We start from the raw sequence: 10947 nt of genomic DNA, 5'->3' as shown, positions 1-10947 counted from the left end.
TGAATGGTCTAAACCCTGAAATCAGAAATGTTGTTGAATTACAAGAGTATGTGGCGTTGGATGACTTGTTACATAGGGCACTCCGGGTTGAACAGCAAATTAAAAGAAAAAGTGTAACAAGGAGGAACTCACCCAATACTTACAACCAGAACTGGGCCAACAGACCCAAGAAGGAGGGAGGTCATTCGTTCCGCCCTGCAGCCACATCCCCGCATGGAAAGTCAGCAGCGTCCAGTGTAGGTGGAAGCAAACATAACACCTCCACTTCCTCATCCAATACTGGAACCAGAAACATAAAATGCTTCAAGTGCTTAGGCAGAGGACATATTGCTTCTGAATGTCCAACCAGGAGGACCATGATCATGAAGGCTAATGGAGAAATCACTAGTGAGTCTGAAATCAGTGAAGAAGAAGTGGAAGAAGAAGAGTATGAGGAGGAAGCTATGCAGGGTGATATGCTGATGGTGAGAAGGTAGTTGGGAAATCAGATGCAGCCACTGGATGACAATGAAAGAGAAAATATTTTCCATACCAGGTGTGTAATTAATGGTAAGTTGTGCTCCTTAATTGTTGATGGAGGAAGTTGTACCAATGTTGCAAGTTCCAGATTAGTGACCAAACTGAATTTGGAAACTAAGCCCCATCCTAGACCATACAAACTTCAATGGCTTAGTGAAGATGAAGAGGTAAAAGTGACTCAACAGGTTGAGGTGTGTCTCACCATTGGGAGATATAATGATAGGGTGCTGTGTGATGTGGTCCCAATGGAAGCGACCCATGTGCTGTTAGGAAGACCATGGCAATATGATACCAAGGCAGTGCATGATGGCTTCACCAACAAAATCTCTTTCAAGCAAGATGACAAGAAAATTATTCTCAAACCGTTATCCCCTAGAGAGGTTTATGAGGATCAGATAAAAATGAGAGAAAAGAAAAAGAATGAGACACTTGAGAGAAAAAAGAGTGAGACACTTGTAAGAAAAAAAGATGAAACCCTTGAGAAGGAAAAGAAAGGAAAGAAAAAGAGTGAAACACTTGAGAGGGAAAAGAGAGAAAACAAAAAGAGTGAAACACTTGAGGGAAAACAACTTTGTTTAGCAACAAAAAGGGAGGTAAGGAGGGTGCTTTGTGCGAGACAACCCCTCTATTTATTGTTTTCTCAACGTCAGATGTTGCATGCTAACCCAATTGATGAATTTAAATTGCCTTATGGTATTCAGTCTCTTCTGCAGGATTTTGATGATGTGTTTACAGCAAGTGTACCGGATGGTTTGCCACCATTAAGGGGAATTGAGCATCACATTGATCTCATTCCAGGAGCGCCCTTGCCCAATCGGCCAGCTTATAGGAGCAACCCACAAGAAACTAAGGAGATCGAAATGCAAGTGTCCGAACTCCTGCGTAAAGGTTAGGTGAGAGATAGTATGAGTCCGTGCGTTGTACCTGTCATTCTAGTACCCAAGAAGGACGACTCATGGAGGATGTGTTCTGATTGTAGAGCCATAAACAACATCACCATCAAGTATAGGCATTCAATCCCCAGGTTAGATGATCTTTTTAATGAACTGTATGGTGCATGTGTGTTTTCTAAAATTGATTTGAAAAGTGGCTATAATCAAATTAGAATCAAAGAGGGAGATGAATGGAAAACTACCTTTAAAACAAAATATGGTTTGTATGAGTGGATGGTTATGCCATTTGGTTTGACTAATGCACCTAGTACTTTCATGAGATTGATGAACCATGTTTTAAGGGAATTTATTGGGAAATTTGTGGTGGTGTACTTTGATGATATTCTTATCTATAGCACTAGTCTTGATTTGCATGCTGAACATTTGCAATCTGTTTTAAGTGTGCTTAGGAAAGAAAAATTGTATGCCAACCTAGAGAAGTGCTCCTTTTGTACTGATCATGTGGTGTTTTTGGGTTTTGATGTTAGTGCTGAGGGAGTACGGGTGGATGTGGAAAAGGTTAAGGCCATCCAAGAATGGCCAACACCTAAGACCGTGAGTGAGGTGAGGGGATTTCATGGTTTAGCAAATTTCTATAGGAGATTTGTTAAGGATTTTAGTACATTGGTTGCACCTCTAACTGAAGTTGTTAAGAAGAATGTGGGTTTCAAATGGGGTAAGAAACAAGAAGAGGCCTTTGCTGCCCTCAAACATAGGTTAACTAATGCACCCATTCTTGCTATGCCTAATTTTGCAAAATCATTTGAAATTGAGTGTGATGTGTCAAATGTGGGTATTGGGGCTGTTTTCTTGCAAGAGGGACATCCGATAGCTTATTTTAGTGAAAAGTTAGGAGCCGCTGCCCTTAACTATTCAACTTATGATAAGGAATTGTATGCTTTGGTTAGAGCTTCACAAACTTGGCAGCATTACTTATTACCCAAAGAGTTTGTCATCCATAGTGATCACGAGTCCTTAAAATACTTAAAAGGCCAAGGAAAGCTTAATAAGAGGCACGCTAAGTGGGTAGAGTTTTTAGAGCAATTTCCATATGTCATCAAACCTAAAAAGGGGAAAGGGAATGTAGTGGCTGATGTGTTGTCTAGGAGACATGCTTTACTTGCTATGCTTGAAACTAAACTGTTTGGTCTCGAGTCTTTGAAAGACATGTATGTGCATGATGTGGACTTTGCTGAAATTTTTGCTGCATGTGAAAATTTTTCTGAAAATGGTTACTATAAGCATAATGGATTCTTGTTTAAAGCAAATAAGTTGTGTGTGCCTAAGTGTTCCATTAGAGAGTTTCTTGTGAGTGAATCACATGAGGGGGGGTTGATGGGACACTTTGGGATTCAGAAGACCTTGGAAATTCTGCAAGAGCATTTCTTTTGGCCTCATATGAGGCGTGATGTGCATAAGTTTTGTGGTCATTGCATTGTGTGTAAACAAGCTAAATCTAAGGTTAAACCTCATGGATTGTATACTCCTTTGCATGTTCCTGAATATCCTTGGACTGACATATCTATGGACTTTGTTTTGGGGCTTACAAGATTGACGACAAGTGTTGGAGAAGATCAACGACAATGCCTACAAGATTGACTTGCCTAGTGATGCAAGCTCCATTGGAGCTTGTAGGCCTAGGATCTTCTTCATCAATGGATTCCTTTGCTTCTTGGAAGATGAATGACAGCGGAATGGAGAAAGGGAGAGAGAGAGGAGACGCCACTTCAAGGAGAAGATGAGTCTAGAAGAAGCTCACCACCATAGGAGGCCATGGATAAGAGCTTGGAGGAAGAAGGAGATGAATGAAGGGAGAGAGAGAGAAGAGCACGAAATTTTGTGCTCAAAAGGAGCTCTGAAATCTGAAGTTAATATTCAAATGATCAAAGTTCAAAAAAATACACACACATGACCTCTATTTATAGCCTAAGTGTCACACAAAATTGGAGGGAAATTCAAATTTCACTTGAATTTGAAATTGAATTTGTGGAGCCAAACTTTGGAGCCAAAATTTCACTAATTATGATTAGTGAATTTTAGTTATGGTTCAGCCCACTAATCCAAGATCAATTCCAAGATTCTCCACTAAGTGTGCTTAGGTGTCATGAGGCATGAAAAGCATGAAGGACATGCACAAAGTGTGACTATATGATGTGGCAATGGGGTGTAGTAAGCAAATGCTCACCTCCCCCTCTAAAATTTAATTGGATTGGGCTTCTACCAATTCAATTAAATTTATTTCCAGCCACACACATCAAATATCCACTTAGTGCATGTGAAATTACAAAACTACCCCTAATACAAAAACTAGTCTAGGTGCCCAAAAATACAAGGGCTGAAAAATCCTATATTTCTAGGGTACCCTACCTACAATATGGAGCCCTATATACAAGGACCAAATATAATGACATCCTAGTCTAATATGTACAAAGATAATTGGACCCAACCTTGGCCCATGGGCTCAGAAATCTACCCTAAGGTTCATGAGAACCCTAGGGCCTTCTTCAGCAGCTCTAGCCCAATCTTCTTGGAGCCTCTTGCTCATGGTTCTAGTTATTGGTCCCTTCCTAGGGAGGATTGCATCATCCCCTTCCCCTTGAAGAGGATTTGACCTCAAATCTGTTGGTTCCTCCTCCTCAATATCAGCTCCACCTGCAAAAGGAGTTAAATCAGAAATGTTAAAAGTGGTGCTGACTCCATACTCTTTTGGGAGGTCCAACCTATAGGCATTGTTATTGATCCTCTCCAAAACCTGAAAAGGTCCATCCCCTCTAGGGCTAAGCTTGGATTTCCTTTTAGTAGGGAATCTATCCTTCCTAAGATGGAGCCAAACCCAGTCACCCTCATTAAGAACTAGCTCTTTTCTTCCTCTATTGCCTTTAGTTGAATACACCTTTGTTTGGTTCTCTATTTGGTTCTTAACCCTCTCATGCATCTTCTTTACAAATTCTGACCTAGATTCCCCTTCTTTATGTATAAAAGAAGTGTCCAGTGGGAGGGGAATGAGGTCTAACGGTGTTAGGGGATTGAACCCATAGACAACCTCAAAAGGGGACTGCTTGGTGGTTCTATGAACCCCCCTGTTGTAGGCAAATTCTACATGAGGAAGATACTCATCCCAAGACTTATGGTTGCCTTTCAGAAGAGCCCTTAAAAGGGTGGATAAAGACCTATTCACTACCTCTGTTTGCCCTTCAGTTTGTGGATGACAAGTTGTAGAGAAAAGAAGTTTAGTTCCTAACTTAGCCCATAAGGTTTTCCAGAAGTGGCTATGGAACTTAGCATCTCTATCTGACACAATGGTCCTAGGCAAACCATGGAGTCTCACAACTTCCTTGAAAAAGAGTTTTGAGATGTGGGAAGCATCATCCACCTTGTGGCATGGTATAAAGTGTGCCATCTTGCTAAACCTATCCACCACCACAAAGATAGAGTCTACACCTCTTTGGGTTCTAGGAAGCCCAAGGACAAAGTCCATACTAATGTCTACCCAAGGTGCAGATGGGATGGGTAAGGGTGTGTATAGCCCATGAGGCATCACCCTAGACTTGGCTTGTAAACAAGCCACACACCTAGTGCAATGCTTATGGACATCTTTCTTCATATGGGGCCAATAAAACTTTTCTTTGAGGAAGACAAGGGTCTTGTCTATCCCAAAGTGGCCCATGAGCCCACCCTCATGGCTCTCTTTCACAAGTAATTTCCTAATGGATCCTTGGGGTATGCAAAGCTTTCCCTCTTTGAACAAATACCCTTCAGCCAAATAGAATCCATCTTGGGCCTTTTTCCCACAACTCTCATAAATGGGAGAGAAATGTTCATCTAAATCATACAAGTCCCTAATATTATCAAATCCTAAAATTTGAGCTCCTAGGGAGCAAAACAATGTGTGTCTCCTAGAGAGGGCATCAACTACCATATTTGTTTTTCCCTTTTTGTATTTGATAACATATGGAAATTGCTCTAGGTACTCTACCCATTTTGCATGCCTCTTGTTTAACTTGCTTTGCCCTCTAATGTACTTAAGTGATTGATGATCACTATGAATGACAAATTCCTTGGAAACAAGGTAATGTTCCCAAGTTTGGAGGGCTCTTATTAAGGCATAAAGCTCTTTATCATAGGTGGGGTAGTTGAGGGTGGCACTATGAAGTTTTTCACTAAAATAAGCAATAGGGTGCCCACCTTGTAACAATACAGCTCCAACTCCCACTCCAGAGGCATCACATTCTAGCTCAAAAGTTTTAGAAAAGTCAGGAAGAGCTAGAACAGGTGCCTTAGTAAGCTTTTCTTTGAGCAAAGCAAAGGCTTGCTCTTGTTTTTCACCCCAGGTAAATGCCACATTCTTCTTCACCAGCTCATTGAGAGGTGATGCAATTGTAGAGAAATTAGGAACGAACCTTCTATAGAAGCTTGCTAACCCATGGAAGCTCCTAATATCTCCCACACTTTTTGGGGTGGGCCATTCTTGGATGGCCTTGATTTTCTCAGGGTCCACTTGGACCCCATTTCTACCAACTACAAAACCTAAGAAAACTATATTATCTACACAAAAGGTACACTTCTCTATATTTGCATAGAGGGTGTTTTTCCTAAGGACTGAAAGAACTTGTCTGAGATGTCCTAAGTGATCATCTAGGCTCCTACTATACACTAAAATATCATCAAAATAAACAACTACAAATCTACCTATGAAATCCCTTAAGACATGATGCATAAGCCTCATAAAGGTGCTTGGTGCATTAGTGAGCCCAAAAGGCATCACTAGCCATTCATACAAACCAAACTTGGTCTTGAAAGCAGTTTTCCACTCATCACCCTTTTTCATCCTGATTTGGTGATAACCACTTTTAAGATCAATTTTTGAAAAGATATTGGCACCATGCAACTCATCAAGCAGATCATCAAGTCTAGGAATGGGGTGCCTATACTTTACAGTGATGTTGTTGATGGCCCTGCAATCTGTACACATTCTCCACGTACCATCCTTTTTGGGCACCAACAACACTGGCACAGCACATGGGCTTAGGCTCTCTTGGACCCAGCCCTTCTCCAACAATTCTTTAACCTGAGACTCTATCTCCTTAGTCTCCTGAGGGTTAGTCCTATAGGCTGGCCTATTAGGAAGGCTTGCTCCTGGGACTAAATCTATTTGGTGTTCTATTCCCCTTAAAGGAGGTAGCCCAGGGGGTATCTCTTTGGGAAATATATCACCAAATTCATGTAAGAGTTCTTGGACCTTTGGGGGTAAGGTCTCAAATGTAGGAATTGTGGCAGTGCTAAGGGATGTTTCCCTTGATAGGAGAAGGTAGAAAGATTGTTTAAGAAGGAGTGCTCTTTTAATATCACCTTTTGTTGCAAAATGATTTTCCTTCTTAACAATCTTCTTGGAGGAATCCTTTCCCTCTTTTTCCTTCCCCCTGGCCTTTGAAGACAAGACCTTACTATCCTTCTTTTTCTTTTGTTTTTCTAATTTTTCTTCCTCATCCCTCTTATCTTTCATAGTTAGTTGATCTTTGGCCACCTGTGAAGGTGTTTGAGGATGCAACACAAATTTAGTGCCAAGATGGGTGAGGCTAATCTCATTAGTTAGGCCATTATAAATGATCTTCCTATCAAATTGCCACGGCCTTCCTAAAAGAATATGTCCTGCCTCCATGGGAACTATATCACAATTAACTTCATCCTTATATGTCCCAATGGAGAAAGGTACCTTCACTTGTTGGTTAACTATCATTTCCCCTTGCTCATTGAGCCATTGAAGTTTATAAGGTTTTGGGTGGGGAATGATAGTGAGGTTCAACTTGGAAACTAATCTTGTGCTACAACAATTGCAACAAGATCCACTATCCACAATGAGAGAACAAGTTTTATCTAAAATTTTGCATCTTGTATGAAAGATGTTCTCTCTTTGGGATTGAGATAAATCACAAGATTGACCTCCAAGGAGCCTTCTAACCATTAAGAGGTCACCTTCTTCATGGGGGTAGACTTCCTCACTAGACTCTTCACCCCTTACTTCATCTTCACTTCCACTAGAGGAAGGGCAAGAAGTAGTCTCCTCTTGACTACTATAAATGTCTTGACCCCTCATGATCATGGTTTTCTTTGTGGGGCATTGAGAGGCAATGTGACCTCTCCCAAGACATTTGAAGCATTTAATGTTGCTAGTCCTTTCTTGGGAACTAGTCTTAGGGGTGTATTTCTCTATGGTCTTACCCTTATCTTCCTTGGGTTTTGAAGGTGCAGCCCCTAAAATTCCATGGGCTTGGTCCTTCCTTGGATAAGAGTGAGAGCCATAAGATTTTGAAGAAGGCTTTCTTTTAAGTTGTTGCTCCACTCTTATACAAAGTTGGACTAGCTCATCTAGGTCCCTATATGGAAGGAGTTCAACCTTGTCCCTCACTTCCATATTGAGCCCACTAAGGAACCTAGCTATGCTTGTTCTTTCCTCCTCCCTAAGTCCAGCTCTTAAAAGGAGTAGTTCCATTTGTTGTCTATATTCTTCAACACTCATACTCCCTTGTCTAAGCCTTTGGAGCTTGTCCATAAGCTCCCTTTCATAGTAGGAGGGAATGTGCCTCTTCCTAAGGGCACTCTTAAGATCATTCCAATACTCTACTGGAGGATCCCCATGAATCCTTCGTTCTTTAACAAGGGAAGTCCACCAATAGAGGGCATACCCTTGAAAGCTAAGGGTAGCCAATGGAACTTTTCTCTCTTCGCTAATATGATGGCAAGCAAAGAGTTGTTCAACCTTCATTTCCCAATCTAAGTAGGCCTCAACATTATCTTTTCCGTGGAAATATGGGAGGCTAATGTTAACCTCTTGAGGCCTTCTATCCTTTTCTCTTCTTTGGGAGTGATGTTTAGTATGTGAACTATGACGCCCTCTATAATAGTCGCTAAGTTCTTCACTTAAACTCTTGCAAGAGTCATGACTACTATAGGAGGCATGTTTTTCTCTTTTCATTTCTTTCATTATTTTTCTTCTTTCTTCCTCTCTTATTTTCTCTCTTTCATCTTGACTTATTTCTTCCACTCTTTTTTTACCTTTTTCTTTTCTCTCTTGTTTTTCTTTCCACAACTTAAGGGATCTCAACTCATCTAATATCTTATACAAGGGGTCCTTAGGAGTAGAACCCTCACCATTAACACTAGATGAAGAATGAAGACTCATGTTGGTTCCTAAGTTATGGTTCTTTCTTGTTGGGGGTTTGAAAAAAAGGTAAAAGAAACTATGGTTGAAACTAGCCAAAATAAACACTAAAAAAGGTGTGAAAGATAAGGTAAAAACTAATTGGTAAAAGGAAAGCTATCTAGGCGGTTTGACAATGGAGGGTAAAGAAAATAAGCTATAAAAGTAAGCAAGAAATTAAAGTGCAAGAAATGCAAACTAGGCGGATCCTAAGAGTGTTTGGATGACCTCATTTAAGGTTCCCAACAAAACACTCACTATCCTAAGGGAAAATTGCCTAAAATTATTACACACAAATGGAAGTAGGGTGACCTAGCGGAGGCTCCCAACTTACTTCCAATGAAAGGCCTTTTTGTTACAAAATTTGAAAGCAAAGCAAATTGCCAATTACAAAATTACAAAGAAAAAAGTCCTCAATTGTGGTGGCTATTCTCTCTTTAGTGTTTCACTCAATTTGGAGTGCTTCTTAGTCCAATAGCTCTTAAGGTGGTTGGCCCCTTGCTTCTTGACTCAAATTCTTCAAGATATGGACCAATCCTCCTTTCCAATTCCCTATATGGCAACTCACAAGCAAGGAAACAAAGAGACAAACAATAACCAAAGACAAAAAAAAATGAAATGAAAGCTAAACCAATAGAGTTTTAACAAGACAAATTTCCAAGGATTATTCAACAATTAAAGCAATGGAAAGCACAAAAAAGCAAGCTAGGACTCAAAGAGAAACCTAGAATGGCTCTAGAGTAGAGTAGAAAAACTAAAAAAAAAAAAGACTCAAGAAACCTCTAGTTTTGGCACTTGTTTTCACAATAATTTTCAATTGAAATTTCAGAACTAGGATTGGTATAAAATAGGCACCAATTATAGAACAAATTTTGAGCCAAAACAACAAGCACACTTTCCTTTCACTTTTCTTTTTTTTTTTCCTGGACACTGATTTTTCTGCCAACTTGTGAGATTTTTCTTATTTTTTCCTTTAATCCAAATCGCTTGGTTCTTTTTTTATAATTTTGGTCCAGATGTCTAGAAAATTCGGTAAAAGTTTCAGCTCAAAAATCGTAGTGACCAATTCCCAGTAATTTATACACTTTTGTATGTTCAAGCTGCCTGCACCAGCGATTTCAACCTAGAAATCAGGAGTAGTGTTTATGTTGCTTAAGGCTTGGATAGTTACAATTTGTGTTTGCTTATGCTCAATTATCTTGAATAACACAATTCAAGAGAGCTTAAGACTTATTTGATTCACAAATCCAGCCACAACTCAGCACCACATCTCAACTTCATCATAGGCATCATGTAGGAATCTTAGAAAACAAAAAAAGAGTTCAACAACAAGACTACTTCTAGGAATTGATTTAGAACATGTTATGAACTAAATAACATGCATGAATTAGACTCAAAATTCAAAAGATAGGCTAAGAATGACAAGAATACATGAACAAATGTATCTAGAATTCAAAAAGCAAAATAAAAATTCAACACAAACTTAGAGTATAATGTGACAATTACTATGACTAAACATGACTCTAAGACAACATGGATTAAGTGATTTACACTTAGATTTTTGTGTTTTTTTTTTTCTAATCAATATTTTGGAAAAAAATTTAGATCTAAAGGTTCAGCACAAGAATATTATGAATGAAAATTGATAGAACCTAAAATCAACACAAAAACAAGATTCAAGAGTAGATCTACAAAATTTGAACCATAGAAATGCAAGAACAAGTGTAGATCTAAGATTTAATCGGTTTATTTTTTTTTGAATCTACTCTAAACAGCACCAAACCACAAGACAATGGAGGATATACATGGAGAATAAGATGAAGAACAAGGAATTAAAGAGAATTCACCGAACAAAAAGATAGAGGAAGCAAAAGAACATCACCTAGATGAAGATGCTCTTGATACCACATGATGCAAGCTCCATTGGAGCTTGTAGGCCTAGGATCTTCTTCATCAATGGATTCCTTTGCTTCTTGGAAGATGAATGACAGCGGAATGGAGAAAGGGAGAGAGAGAGGAGACGCCACTTCAAGGAGAAGATGAGTCTAGAAGAAGCTCACCACCATAGGAGGCCATGGATAAGAGCTTGGAGGAAGAAGGAGATGAATGAAGGGAGAGAGAGAGAAGAGCACGAAATTTTGTGCTCAAAAGGAGCTCTGAAATCTGAAGTTAATATTCAAATGATCAAAGTTCAAAAAAATACACACACATGACCTCTATTTATAGCCTAAGTGTCACACAAAATTGGAGGGAAATTCAAATTTCACTTGAATTTGAAATTGAATTTGTGGAGCCAAA

At 39.5% G+C, this 10947-nt stretch overlaps 1 protein-coding gene across 1 annotated transcript; it reads right to left on the bottom strand.

The window, feature by feature from the left end:
• Positions 1–2586: 2586 nt before the first annotated feature.
• LOC114368284 lies at positions 2587–6696 on the bottom strand (the record flags this gene model as incomplete). Its single annotated transcript, XM_028325600.1, has 4 exons — positions 2587–2655; positions 5089–5472; positions 5899–5978; positions 6141–6696. Coding segments are annotated over 4 exons (1089 nt in total), but the record flags the coding sequence as incomplete, so codon positions are not given.
• Between the last annotated feature and the right edge of the window lie 4251 nt (positions 6697–10947).

The sequence above is a fragment of the Glycine soja genome, chromosome 9, assembly GCF_004193775.1.
Source record: "Glycine soja cultivar W05 chromosome 9, ASM419377v2, whole genome shotgun sequence".
In the NCBI taxonomy this organism is placed as follows: Eukaryota; Viridiplantae; Streptophyta; class Magnoliopsida; order Fabales; family Fabaceae; genus Glycine; species Glycine soja.
This window is presented reverse-complemented; position numbering and strand designations above follow the sequence as displayed.